This window comes from Pongo abelii, chromosome 16 (assembly GCF_028885655.2).
Source record: "Pongo abelii isolate AG06213 chromosome 16, NHGRI_mPonAbe1-v2.0_pri, whole genome shotgun sequence".
NCBI lineage: Eukaryota > Metazoa > Chordata > Mammalia > Primates > Hominidae > Pongo > Pongo abelii.
Window position 1 is genome coordinate 79868126 of NC_072001.2, and position 15432 is coordinate 79883557.

The window sequence follows — 15432 nt, forward strand, 5'->3', positions numbered from 1 at the left end:
ATGTTGTCTTGTCCCTTTGTATGCTTAATTACCTTACTGTGCCAAACACTGCGTTTGAAATTTATTTTGTTGAGATAATTTGAGACTTAGGTTGCTATAATCTTTCTCCAAAATAAATTTTCCAATTGCTTCTGTTAGCCACCTGGGGTATTAGCAATTTAGGATCATTTTAATCTTTTTTCAGTGATTTGGATTTTCACAGCCACCTACATGATTTGAAACTGAGCTGTCTGTGTAATGACTGGTGTACTTCCTGTCTACCCTTTTTCCTTGTACAGTCCTTTAAGATCCCAAACCAAAACATGAGTTTTTTTTGCCATAGTCTCTACCATTGATTGTCCTAGATGCCAACATTTTTTTTTTCTCACCAGTCCTGCAAACAATCTCAAAAGTACTAATCAAACTCATGTCCACTTCTTTTGGATCATCAACGGTACCTAGTCCCGAAATGCCAAATTTCTGGATCTTGGCTCAGTAATTATTCACTACTCTGTTTGCAGTTCAGTTTTATTTCATATTTTATCTAGTTTTATTGTCATCAGTGGAAGGACAGTTCTGAATTACCTGTCACTATTGCTAAGTCCATTCCTATAGAAATTTTCAAGCTTACCTTTTATTTCCTCAGAAGATAGCAAGCACAGTTTTATAATCTGTGACTAGTAATAACATAGCCTTGCAGTTCTAGTTTCTGCTTACTCATCATGACTTACTTACTTTCGGGCTTATCTTTTCACTATGGCTACTGGTCCTTGTAAAATTGTTTAACAGAAACTATCTGAGGCCTAGAATAAAGGTGTCTTCTTCCAATGAGGATTTGTATTCTCTTCTGCTTGATTCCTAAAGACACCGCAAATCAATCTAGGACAACTTTAAACTCAATTCACCATCTGAAATAATACGGGTGATGTGAATTTGAGCAGCAAATCTATGCCAGGGGTTGGACTATGGGTATAAATTCTGCATTGTGCCAAGGTGCTTTCTTCATAGTCCTGAGGGTGGGATGAGAAGGTTCATGATTATGTGATGGAGTAGGTTAATGTAGTCTTATCTTTATGAAAGGAAAATCGGAAAAATCTCCTATTAGACCTCATACCTAGGCAGCCCTTATACTTTTACTTTCATCACCTTACACGATGACGCTTGTAAACCACAACCCACATTTGCCAATCTGGCACATGCTTTTTGGAGCAATTAAGTTATAAGCACAACTTTCTAAATTCTCGCTTTTTCTTTGGACTGGGAATTCCTTAATTTCTTCTTAGCTATTTGATGCTTTTAAGAAAACTGCTTTCTTCCCCACCCAGCATTTTCAGATGTTTTTGTTGGGAGAGTTAGTACCAGTACCCTAGACCAAAGTATGTTAGTAAACAGAAGTGGCTTAAGATTTTTTTAAAGCATAACACATAAAAAAAGCTTACACACTTTTAATTTCTGAATGAAATCAGAAAACCCAAAAAACCAGAAGGAACCTGAAATGCATAGTAAGTACTACAAAACCCAGGTCTCCTCAGTTTCCTGACCCCTTCCATGATAAGAGCGTTACTATACATCACAAGTTTAACCCGTTAGGTCTAAAACAGTTCTCAGAACTTTAGAAAAATTATCTAAAGAAACACTGTGTCAAGCGATAGTAGAAAGCATCCATGTTTTGAGGTCTAAATTAAGCAAATAAAGACCTCAAGATTCATCTCTCACCATTCCTCCATTAGTGCTTACACTTGCCCAAGTTCCACCATCCTACCTTGTCACTTCTAGACTATCTTCAAATATCCTTCACTGGGTACCTGGCTTTGGCTCTAATGAGTTTGTTACTCCAGCCAGTTTTCCAAACAAAAACGAATGGCTATTTACAATTCCTAGACTGAAATCATAAATATCATCTGCTGAATTACACTGAAATGTTAGTATTACTCTACAGAAGTCTTCATGAAGTGAGTGTGTCTTGGCTAGGTAAAAAGGATTTTAGTTATAAAAGTAGCAAAAGGATCTTATTGTAGGTAAGTCTAAACTCTTAGGTGGTCCTGCAGTGTATACTCTGAGGACAGCTTTACAGCAAGCTTCCTGACACAGACCATTTAGACTGGGAGCCAGACAACATTTTTCTTCCCCAAATTATAAGAAATCAGTGGTATTTCAGTAAATTGCCCCTTTGTGAAGGAAATAACTTTAGGTAAATTTTCATCCTGAATACCTTTCTTATATAGATCATTTTGCCTTTTCCTCAAAAGTTCTATTACTTTAATCTAAAACAATATTCATGAGATAAGATACGTGTAGCAGTGTCTTCAAGCAATTACCTTTTAATTCAAAGTACTCTATACTTTACAAAAATAATCAGTATATAAATAATTTTTTAAAAGATCAGAGATTTTTCCTAAAGCACATTAAATCTTTAAATACTGCATATTCTAGCAAATGTGTGACAACTACCAGTTTCTGAACCTCTGATATCCTGAAAGGGATGTGTTACACACAAGAACTGACTTTACAGTTCTGCCACAATGCCACACTGAATAGGCTGCTTTCGATTCCTCCAGACGACTGTACTGTCTGATGCCAAAATGTAGTTGAGCACTACCTTGCAAAGTTGGACATTCATATGCCTGAGAACCCCACAATTCCACCATTGAGGCATATGCCCTAGACTAGAGCAGTGATTCTCAAAATATGGTCTTTGGACTAGCAGCATCAATATGACTTAGGAACTTGTTAGGAATACAAATTCTCCAGAACCACCCTAAACCTACTTAATCAGAAATCCGGGGCAGGAGTGGGGGGCAGCAATCTGTGTTTTAACAAGTTCTCTAGGCAATTCCAATGTAGACGAAAGCCTGAGACTCCCAGCTTTAAAGAAGTTCTTGTTTATTTACTTTGATACAAGAATGTTTGAGCAGCACTGTTTGCCCAAGCTTGCGTGCACTCTCTCTCTCACACATACACACACACACACACACACTGAAATGTCCATTGTCAGAATATATTTAAAAATTGTAGTATTAACAAAATGAAGGACTTATTCTACAGCAGAGAAAAGCAATGACAAACAGCCATATTTATAAGGCTAAATAAAACTTAGAACCATAACTGTGACTGAAAAAATAATTGTAGAGGTCTATTGTGCAATATTTTATAAAGGTCAAAACCAAGTAACATTATTTAACAATACATTTATGTGATAAAGCAATAAAGCTATTTCTAAAAAACAATGATACACCTTTAATTCTGTACAGTATTCCCTCTAAAGGAATCATGAATGGGGTAAGAAAGGATCATATTGGGAAACACAAATGTAGTGGTAACAATCTTATTCCTAAATTGGGTGGTGAGTTCATAGCTGTTCACTGTATTCATATTATTTTTTATTAATATTTCTTTTGTACATATCAAATATTACATTACAACCTTTAATCCCAGAAAACAAAACAAAACAAAACCCCGAAAATTACAGCTAATAAATGAAAATACCCATTACTTTAAACAGAAAATTAGAAACCACCTAAATATTATACATTATGTAAAATGTGATATGTTCATTCCATTAAAGATTTTTAAAGACATGATAAAGTATTTATGATAAAATAATGTAAAAAAGTCCAATAAAATGTTTAGAGGAAGATACAATAAAATGTTATCAGTTGCTATTACAGGAAGTTTTATTTCTTCTTTATACATTTAACATTTTCCTATAGTGAATAATAAATACTTTAAAAATCACTGAGGATATTTAAACTATAATTGAGGTAATTTAACGATTCTAAGTCATTAAAGAAAACTGCCAAATCTGTTGGAATCAGGGGATATTGGTGTTTTGTAGAAATCTGGTTGTGATTTATGAGGCTTTATAATTCAAAGTTTTCTATTTTCTGCCATAAAGTCATACATCTTTATTATTGTGATTCCTGACAAAATAATTTCAGTTTGTTTGTGTGAGGAAAACATGACTGAGGAAACCATGACCTAAAGAGGACTTCAATTAAAAAAAACCCAAAAATAGCTTCAATTAAACAACTGAAAAGAACAAAAGTAAAAAAAAAAAAAATTCATCTATTATTGACTAGCTTTAAAAAACACAGAAGAAAAGTATATACTGAGTCTGCCTTATAGCTCTATGTACTGTCATAGTGAGAAAGGATCACAAAGATTAAGGTTCAAAAGCCAGAGATTAGTTACACACCTCTTTTTCCAGTATTCTAGTGATCTCTCCTAGGGTCCGATCCAAAGCAGAGACTTTATTGTTTGCCCATGAGCCACTGTCTTGAACTTGTAGTTGTTTTAGAAGATCTTTGGCTAATCGCTGAAGCCTTTAATACCAAATGAAAGGAAAGAATGACATTAATGAATTAGACTATAATACTTCATTTCCCAAAACATTTTGAAACACAAGTTACTTTCAGTATTGGATTTGAAAATGCTTCACAGAGCATCTGAGGGGAGAAAAAACCAGACAACCAATAAAGCTGGTGTTATTTTATATTCATGACCACCAATTCACTCTTCATGGCACAAAACAGAACTAGAGGATAATATTATCAATCTACAGGATTAGCTAGAGCAATTGATGCCTTTAGTTTCTGTATGATTCTTAAATTAGAACAGAATTAGGAATGGGGAGAAGGTGAGAGGATGAGAGCAGAGAAAATGAGTATAAGAACTTGAGCAGGTTTTTATATTTTGATTTAAATCTTCGAATATTATTAGCTTTATAAACTCTCAGAATGTTGAACTTCCAAATGTTTGTTTACAGGCAGTTTGGGGATTGTCTGCTACTGCTCATATCATTTACTTAGACGACAGAACACGTATTTGGTTTTCACCAAGAAATACCACATTATACCTAGACTGTAAGAGTCTTCATTCACATCACTGTGTGCATTACTTCTTTGTGGCCCCTACCTTATACCTCACTCTTGGAGCAACCCTCCTCTGCTTTCTACTTATTTACTTGAGAATCCACTAATAGATGCTCACCAGATCTCCCCACTTTTCCCCTATATATCATCCCCATTGCCTTAAATTTTTATCTGTGGTAGATTCCACAGTACATCATTATAATCATTTTCTTGCAAATGTCCTACATTTCCTCTCTGTTGTTCTGTTTTTTACTCTTCTTAGACAAACCCCAGCAGTGGTAATAATGTTTGTTTAGCTCTTACTATGGGCCAGGCACCATTCTCAATGTCTTGCATGCATTAATTTCTTTAGCTGGATTAATGAAAACAACTGGCAGACTTTTCCATTTCTGAACCTGGTGGGGGTGGGGGGTGGGGGGAGTCAGACCATGCTAAATACTGGTAGGACTACTGATTCAAATCTAAACCTCTCTAGGGTGTTCATTCTCCCACTATCCACAAAGGTTTGCTTCATACATTCCCCACTCTCTTCAAAACTCCACCCTTTCCTTTCTCTCTCTTGCTTTCATAAGATGATCCTACATTTCAAAGAGAAAACAGAAGTTATTGGAACAAGAAAATTTTCACTTTCGGCCATAAAATCTACAAGCTTATCTGCATTTCACTCATCTTCTTCTCTGTTCCTCTTATTACAGTCATTCCTTCCAGACAGGACTAATTTCACCACACAGGATGTATGCATGAGTTCTTTCTGGATCTCAAGCTCTCTCTTCTTCCTGTCTCAGGTCTTTCTGCAAATGTTCTTCATCTTTTCCTTCTGAAATGCTTCCTCCACTCCCACATTACCTAGAACATTACTATTTATCCCTCAGCTCTTAGCACAAACATTACTTTCTCTGATTTGACTATTTCTTCAAAGCACTCATCACAAGAGAATTAAAAATACTTACTGAACTGTTTAATGTGTGCCTCTCCCATGCAAAGCTTTACAAGGGAATTTCCTGAAGTGATAGAAATGTTCTGTATATGTACTGTCCAACATGGTGGCTAGAAGCTATTGTATTGAACAGTGCAGAAGTAGAGTATTAACTTCATGATAGAGGTGCTCGTCTATCTGCTCACTGCTTTATCCTTATCATGTAACATGCTACTTTTACATAAGTACACTCATTAGATATTTAATAAATTCATGTCCTACAGAGAAAACTTCTTCTTTACATTAATTTTAACAACATCCAGACCAAGGATGGTGGTTCATGCTTGTAATCCCAGCACTTTGGGAGGTCAAGGCAGGAGGTTCACTTGAAGCCAGGAATCTGAGATCAGCTTGGGTAACAAAGCGAAACCCAGTTTCTACAAAAAATAAGAAATAATTAGCTGGCAATGGTGGCGTGCACCTGTAGTCCTAGCTACTCAGGAGGCTGAGGCGCAAGGACTGCTTAAGCTCCGGAGTTCCAGACTGCAGTGAGCTTACAACACTGCGCTCCAGCCCGGGCAAAAGAGTGAGACCTTCATCTCTAAAAAGAAAAAAACCCAGTAACTTCATAGGTTACAAAATACTTTCATGTACATGATCTTATTTAATCCTCTCAACAACACTGTCAATTAGTATTATCCCTATTTGAAAAACGCAAAAACTGATGCAGAGCAAGATAGCCAAATAGAAGCCTTCACAGATGTCCTCCATACAGGAACACCAAATTGAACAACTATCCACATAAAAAAGTACCTTAATAAGAACCGAAAGTTGTGTGAATCACCACACTTCATATCACTGAAAAAAGCACTGAAGAGGCAGGAAAGACAGTCTTGAAATGCTGATGCCACCTCTCCCTCCTCCCCTGGCAGCCACCCTGTGGTGCAGACAAAGAGTCTATGCACTTGGGAGACAGGAAGCACAGTGGCAGTGGGACTTTGCCTTGGAAATCAGTGCTAGCCTGTTACAGTGGAAAGCAACAGGACAGAATTCAGCTGGCCCCCACAGAGAGAGCATTTAGACCAACCTTGGAAAGCGGGGAAATGCCCATCCTAGCACTCAGAACCTGAGTTGCAGGTTAAAGTGTTCTGGGGACCTAAATAAACTTGAAAGGAGGTTTAAGCCACAAGAACTGCAATTCCTGGGCAAGTCCTGGTGTTGTGCTGGGCTCAGAGCCAGTGAACTTGGGAAGAATGTGACCTATGAGACCAGCCAGGGCAGCCAAGGGAGTGTTTGCACCATCCCTCCCTCAACCCCAGGCAGCTCACAACTCTGGTACAGACTCCTTCCCTATGCTTGAGGAGAGGGGAGGGAAGACTAAAGAGGACTCTGTGCCAGGCACAGTGGCTCATACCTATAATCCCAGTGCTTTGGGAGGCTGAGGCAAGAGGATTGCTTGGGCCCAGAAGTTCGAGACCAGTCTGGGCAACATGGTGAAAGCCCATCTCTAGCAAAAAATACAAAAATTAGCTGGGTGTGGTGGCACACACTTGTAGTCCCACCTACTCGGGAGGCTGAGAAGGCAGGATCAATTGAGTCTCAAAAGTCAAGGCTGCAGTGAGCTATGATCATGCCACTGTGCTCTAGCCTGGGTGAAAAAGCAAGACCCTGTTTCAAAAAGAAGAAGAAGAAGAAAAAAAAAGAGGACTTTGTCTTGCAACTTGGAAACCAGCTCAGCCATAGTAGGACAGAATAACTGGGCAGAATCCTGAGGCTCCCATTCCAGGCCCTAGCTCCTGGATGGTATTTTTAGACATATCCTGGGCAAAAAGGGAATGGGCTATCTTAAAGGGAAAGACCCAGTCCTGGAAGGATTTGTCATCTGCTGACAAAAGACTCCTTGGGCCCTCACGAGTTAGCAGTGGTAGCCAGGAAGCACTCGCCAAGGGCCTTGGGTGAGACTCAGAGACATGATGGCTTCAGATGGGATACAGCACATTCCCAGCTGTGGTGGCTATGGGGAGAGACTCCTTCTGCTTGAGAAAAGGGGAGGGAAGAGTACGGGAACTTTGTTTTGCAGCTTAGGTATCAGCTTGACCACAGTCGGGTAGAGCAACAAGAGGGTTCTTGAGGTCCCTGATTCCAGGCCTTGGCTCTTGGATGGTATTTCTGCGCCTGACCTGGGCCACAGGTGAGCCACTGTCCTGAAAGGAAGGCCCAGGCCAGGCAGCATATACCACAAACTGCATGAAGAGCCCTTGGGCCTTGAGTCAACACTGACAGCAGCCAGGCAGTACTCACCATAGGCCTGGGGTGGTGGTGGCCACAGGAAGAGACTCCTATGACTATAGAAAGGGGAGGGAAGAGTGGTAAGGACTTTGTCTTGTGGTTTGGGTGTCATCTCAACCACAGTAGAACACAGCACCAGGTTGATTCCTAAGGTTTCTGACTCTAGGCCCTGGCTCCTGGACGGCATATCTGGACCTGTTCGGGCCAGGCAGAACTTGCTGCACTGAAGGGAAATACATAAGCCTGGCGGGTTTTGCCACCTGCTGATTGCTGAGCCCTATGGGGACTTGAGCAAACAAAGGTGGTAGCCAGGCAGTGGTTACTGCGCGCCTTGGGCGAGACACAGTCATCTGTGCTTCAGGTCTGACCTAGCCCAGGCCCAGTGATGGGGGCTACAGGTGTGCTTGTGTTAACCCTCATCCAGCTGCAAGCAGCTCAGCACAGAGAGAGAGACTCCATTTGTTTGGGAGAAAATAAGGGAAGAGAACAAGAATTTCTGCCTGGTTGTCCAGCAAATTCTTCTGGATCTTATCCAAGACCACCAAGGCAGTATCTCTACGAGTCTATAAGAGCCATAGTGTTACTGGGATTGGGGTTCCCCCAAATGCAGATATAACTGCAGTGGCCAATAACTTAGGTTTCAACACCCAAGTCCCTTTGGATACCTGGAAAACATTCCCAAGAAGGATGGGTACAAACAAGCCTACACCGTGAAGACTACAATAAATACCTAACTCTTCAATGCCCAGACACCTACAAACACCCAATATGACCTCGCCTAATGAACTAAATAAGGCACCAGGGACCAATCCTGGAGAAAGAGAGATAAGTGACCTTTCAGGCAGAGAATTCAAAATAGTTGTTTTGATGAAACTCAAAGAAATTCAAGATAACACAGAGAAGGAATTCAGAATTCTACCAGATACATTTAGCGAAGAGACGAAAATAATTTAAAATAATCTTTGGGAGGCCGAGGCAGGCAGATCACAAGGACAGGAGATCGAGACCATCCTGGCTAACACGGTGAAACCCCATCTTGACTAAAAATACAAAAAAATTAGCTGGGCATGGTGGTGGGTGCCTGTAATCCCAGCTACTCAGGCGGCTGAGGCAGGAGAATGGCGTGAACCTGGGAGGCGGAGCTTGCAGTGAGCTGAGATCGTGCCACTGCACTCCAGCCTGGGTGACAAGAGTGAGACTCTGTCTCAAAAAAAAAAAAAAAAAAGTAACTACAACAACAATGTTTTAAGACATAGTACAAGAAGATATGAATAGAAACAACAAAAAGTGAAAAAGCAGAGGGATGAAGTTAAAATGTAAAGTTTTTATTAGTTTTCCCTTTGCTTGTTTGTTATTTAGTTTTTTTATGCAATTAGTGTTAAGTTGTCATCAGTTTAAAATAATGGGTTATAAAATATCAATTGCAAGCTTCGTGGTAACCTCAAACCAAAAACCATACAACAGATTCATTAAAAAAAAATAAAAAGCAAGAAATGAAAACACATTGCTAAAGAAAAATCACCTTCACTACAAGAAAGACAGAAAGGAAGAAAAGAAGGAAAAGAAGACCACAAAATAGCCAGAAAACAAATAGCAAAATGGCATAAGTCCTTACTTATCAATAACTGGATGTAAATGGAATAAGCTGTCCAATCAAAAGACATGTAATGGCCAAATGGATTAAAACAAGAAGATCCAACTATTTGTTGCCTACGAGAAACAAATTTCTCCTATAAAGACACACAGACTGAAAATAAAGGGATGGAAAAAGATATTACATGAAAATGGAAACCAAACAAGAGTACAAGTAGCTATACTTATATCAGAAAAAATACATTTCAAGACAAAACTATAAAGAGAAACACAGAATGTCATTATACAATAATAAAAGGGTCAATTCAGTAAAACAATATAATAATTATAAATATATATGCACCGAATATGGGAGCACACAGATATGTAAAGCAAATATTATTGGAACTAAAGAAAGAGACAGACCCCAATACAGTAACACCTGGAGACTTCAGCGCCCCACTTTTAGCACTGGACAGATCATCCAGACAGAATATCAACAAAGAAACACTGGATTTAATCTACACCATAGACTAAATGGACCTAATAGACATTTACAGAACATTTCATCCAATGGCTGAAGAATACACATTCTTCTCCTTAGCACATGGATCATTCTCATGGACAGTCCAAGTGTTAGACCACAGAATAAGTCTTAAAAAATTCAAAAACCTGAAATTATATCAATAGTCTTCTCTGACAAAACTAGAATAAAACTAGAAATCAATAAAAGGAATTTTGGAAACTATACGAACACATGGAAATTAAACCACATGGTCCTGAATGACCAGTGGGTTAATGAAGTTGAGAAAAAAATTAATACTTTTCTTGAAACAGCTGTGTGTGGTGGCTCATGCCTGTAATCCTAGCACTTTGGGAGGCTAAGATAGAAGGCCCCCTTGAAGCCAGGAGTTTGAGGCTAGCCTGGACAAGAAAGCAAGACCCCATCTCCACACATAAAAAAAATCTTGAAAATATTATAATGGAAACATAACATAACAAGACCTATCAGATACAGTGAAAGCAGTACTAAGAGGAAAGTTTATACCTATAAGCATTTATACCAAAGAAGTAGAAAAGCTTCAAATAAAAAACCTATAGCTACATCTTAAAGAACTAGAAAAGCAAGAGCAATCCAAACTCCAAATTAGAAGAAAAGAAATTATAAAGATCAGAGCAGAAATGAATGAAATTGAAAGAAAATAATACAAAAGATCAGTGAAATGAGAAGTTGGTTTTTTGAAAAGATAAACAAAATCAACAAACCTTTAGTCAGACTAAGAAGAAAAAGACCCAAACAAATAAAATCAGAGATGAAAAAGGAGACATTATAACCAATACCACAGAAATTCAAAGGATCATTAGAGGCTACCATGAGCAACTATATGCCAATAAATTGGAAAGCCTAGCAGAAATAAGTAAATTCCTACACATATACAACCTACCAAGGCTGAATTATGAAGAAATCCAAAATCTGAAGAGACCAGTAAACTACTAATGAGATTGAAGCCATAATAAAAAGTCTCCCAGCAAAAAAAAAAAAAAAAAAGCCCAGGACCTGATGGCTTCACTGCTGAGTTTAACCAGATATTTAAAGAAGTAATATCAATCTTACTCAAACTATTCTAAAAAGTGGAGGAGAAGGGAATATTTTCAAACTCATTCTAGGAGGTCAGTATAGGCCTGATACCAAAACCAGACAAAGCACAAAAAGAAAACTATAGGTCAATATCCCTGATGAACATTGATATAAAAATCCTCAACAAAATATAAGCAAGTGGAATTCAATAACACATTAAACAGATCATTCATCGTGACCAAATGAGATTTATCCCAGGGATGCAAGGATGGTTCAACATACGCAAAGGGGATACATCATATCAACAGAATGAAGGACAAAAACAATATAATCATTTCAATAGATGCTGAAAAAGCATTTATTTTTGTTTTTACTTTTGTTTGGAGACAGAGTCTCGCTCTGTTGCCCAGGCTGGAGTGCAGTGGCGTAATCTCAGCTCACTGCAACCTCTGCCTCCCAAGTTCAAACCATTCTTGTGCCTCAGCCTCCTGACTAGCTGGAACTACAGGCTCACACCACCATACCTGGCTAATTTTTTGTATTTTAGTAGATAAGGGGTTTCACCATGTTGCTCAGGCTGGTCTTGAACTCCTGAGCTCAGGCAATCTGCCAGCCACAGCCTCCCAACATGCCAGGATTACAGGTGTGAGCCACCGTGCCTGGCCTGAAAAAGCATTTGATAAAATTCAACATTCATTCATGATAAAAACCCTCCAAAAACTGTGTATAGAAGGAACATACCTCAACACAATAAAAAACATATATGACAGACACAGAGCTAGTATACTGAACAGAGAAATGCTAAAAGCCTTTCCTCTAAGAACTGAAACAAAACAAGGATGCCCACTTTCACCACTGTTATTTAACATAGTACTGGAAGTCCTACCTAGACCAACTGGACAACAGAAAGAAATGAAGGGCATCCAAACTGAAAAATAAAAAGTCAAATTATCCTTCTTTGCAGATGATATGATCTCATGTTTGGAAAAACCTAAAGACTCCACCAAAAAACTATTAGAACTAATAAACAAATTCAGTAAAACTGTAGGATATAAAATCAACATATGAAAATCATTAGCATTTCTACATCCTGACAGCAAACAATCTGAAAAAGTCAAGAAACTAATCGTATTTACAATAGCTTCAAATAAAATGAAATACCTAGAAATTAACCAAAGAAATAAATGATCTCTACAATGAAAACTATACAACATTGATGTAAGAAACTGAAGAAGACACATGAAAAGGTATTCCATGTTGATGGAATGAAAGAATATTGTTAAAATGTCTATATTATATGAAGTAATCTACAGTTTCAATGCAATCTCTATCAAAATACCAATGAAATAAGTATTTTTCTATTTCACAGAAACTGAAAAAGCAATCCTAAAACTTACATGGAAGTACAAAAGACACAAAATAGCCAAAGCTATTCTGAGCAAAAAGAACGAAACAGAAGGAATCACACTATCTGACCTCAAAGTATACTACAAAGCTAGAGTAACCAAAACAGCATGGTACTTACATAAAGACAGACACATAGTCCAGTGGAACAGAATAGAGAATCTAGAAACAAATCCTTACATCTACAGAGAACTCATTTTTGACAATGTCACCAAGAATATACATTGAGGAAAAGACAGTCTCAAGACAGTCTCTTCAATAAATGGTGCTGAGAAAACTGGATATCCATATTCAAAAGAATGAAACTATCTCTTGTCATATACAAAAGTGAAATCAAAGAGAATTAAAGACTTAAATCTAAGACCTCAAACTATGAAACTACTACAAGAAGACACTAAAGAAACTCTCCAGTACATTGAACTGAGCAAAAATTTATTGAGTGTAGGCCAGGTGCAATGGCTCATGCCTGTAATCCCAGCAATTTGGGAGGCTAAGGCGGGTGGATCACGAGGTCAGGAGTTCGAGACCAGCCTGGCCAACATAGTGAAACCCTGTCTCTACTAAAAATTAAAAAATTAGCCAGACATGGTGGCACATGCCTCTAGTCCCAGCTACTCGGGAGGCTGAGGCAGGATAATTGCTTGAACCCGGAAGGCGGAGGTTGTGGTGAGTCGAGATTGAGCCACTGCACTCCAGCCTGAGCAATAGAGTGAGACTCCATCTCAAAAAAAAAAAAAAAAAAATTCTTCAGTGTAATCCCATAAGCATGGACAGCCAAAGCAAAAAAATGGACAAATGGGATCACATCAAGTTAAAAAGCTTCTGCATAGCAGAGGAAAGAATCAACAAAGTGAAGAAACAACCCACAGAATGGGAGAAAATATTTACAAACTATCCATCTGACAAAGGTGTAACAACCAGAATATATAAGAGCTGAAAGAGCTCTGTAGGAAAAAAATCTAATAATCTAATTAAAAAATAGGCAAAAGATCTGAATAGACATTTCTCAAGAGAAGACATACAAATGGCACACAGGTATATGAAAAGGTGCTCAACATCATTGATAACAGAAAAATGCAAATCAAAACTACAATGAGATATCATCTCACCCCAGTTAAAATGGCTTTTATCCAAAAGGCAATAACAAATGCTGGTGAGGATGTGGAGAAAAGGAAACCCTCATGCACTGTTGGTGGGAATGCATTATAAATTAGTAAAACCACTATGAAGAACAGTTTGGAGGTTTCTCAAAAAACTAGAAACAGAGCTGCCATATGATCCAGCAATCCCACTGGTGGGTATACAACCAAAAGAAAAATCAGTATATCGAAGAGGTATCTGTTCTCCCATGTTTATTGCAGCACTATTCATAATAGCCAAGATTTGGAAGCAACCTAAATGTCCATCAAGAGATAAACAGATAAAGAAAATGTGGTATATGTTCAGAATGGAATATATTCACCAATAAAAAGGAACGAGATCTTGTCATTTGCAACAACACAGGTGGAACTGGAGGTCATTATGTTAAGTGAAATAAACCAGGTGAAATAAGACAAACTTTCCTTGTTTTCACTTATGTTTGGGAGCTAAAAATTAAAACAACTGAATTCATGGAGATAGAGAGGAGATCAATGGTTACCAGAGGCTGATAAGGGTAGTGGGGAAGTGTGTGTCATTAATAAGTACAAAAATATAGCTAGATAGAATGAATAAGATCTAGCATTTGATACCATAAGAGTGACTACAGTCAACAATTTATTGTACATTTTAAAATAACAGAGTATAATTGGATTGTTTGTGACACGAAGAGAGGATAAATGCTTCAGGTGGTGGACATCCCATTTACCCTGATGTGATTATTATGCATTATATACCTGTATCAAAATATCTCATGTACCCATAAACATATACACCTACTATGTGCCCACAAAAATTAAAAATAAAAAATGCAAAATCTAAGGCTCAAGAAAGTTACGTGATCTTCCCAAGGTCACGCAGTTGGTAAAATGTACTATGGGACTTGAAACCTAAGCCTTTAATCTTCAAATCTCATGCTTTTGCGTTCTTACCATATTAGTCAATTTAATTTTTACTTATTTATTTATTTATTTGGAAAAGACAGGGTCTCACTATGTTGCCCACACTGTTCTTGAACTCCTGGGCACAAGTGATCCTCCTGCCTCAGCCTCCCAAAGTGCTGGGATTACAGGTGTGAGCCCACCATGCCCAGCCTCAATTTAAATAAGAAAGTTCTATTCACAAAAGACTATATTCCCAGAGTACAATTTCATCTAAAAATTTATGTAAACGTTAAAATTTTTCAAAGAATACAACAACAAATGCCACTCAAAAAGGCACTGTTGAACTTCAGTTTAAGCCTCAGCTATTTATATGAAGCTTACTTTGATAAGTCAAAGAATAGAAATAGAAACTGTAAAATCAAAAGTACCTATACTTGAATTCTGGCTCCAGCACATACCATGTGTATAAACCCTGGGGAGGTTATTTAACTTCTCTGAATCTCAGTTTCTTCATCTTAAAAGTCAGGATAATATATATTTCCTTTCAGAGCTTTGGGAGGTTACAAATGATTACTATAATAATTCTGACACCACACACTAAAGTAGACATTCAATAAATGGTCAACTATTATTACTGTTCACTGATAGTATATCTCAATCTAACAAATGGAAAAAGAGAATATTAAAAATAAAAAAAATTGAGTAATGGCAGCATACTTATTTTACCTTCCAATCAAATATGGGCTAGAGTCACATCCAATTAAAGTTACTGACCTTATGTGGAAGATTATTGGCAGTGAA

General features: G+C 37.8%; 1 protein-coding gene across 28 annotated transcripts in view; it reads right to left on the minus strand.

The window, feature by feature from the left end:
• Window positions 1–15432, minus strand: part of SCAPER (S-phase cyclin A associated protein in the ER) — a 555380-nt gene that overhangs the window by 227636 nt on the left and 312312 nt on the right. For all 28 annotated transcript variants that reach the window (NM_001374332.1, XM_063716003.1, XM_063715996.1 and 25 more), the window contains 1 exon segment: window positions 4175–4301. In NM_001374332.1, coding sequence (NP_001361261.1) covers window positions 4175–4301 — 127 coding nt within the window.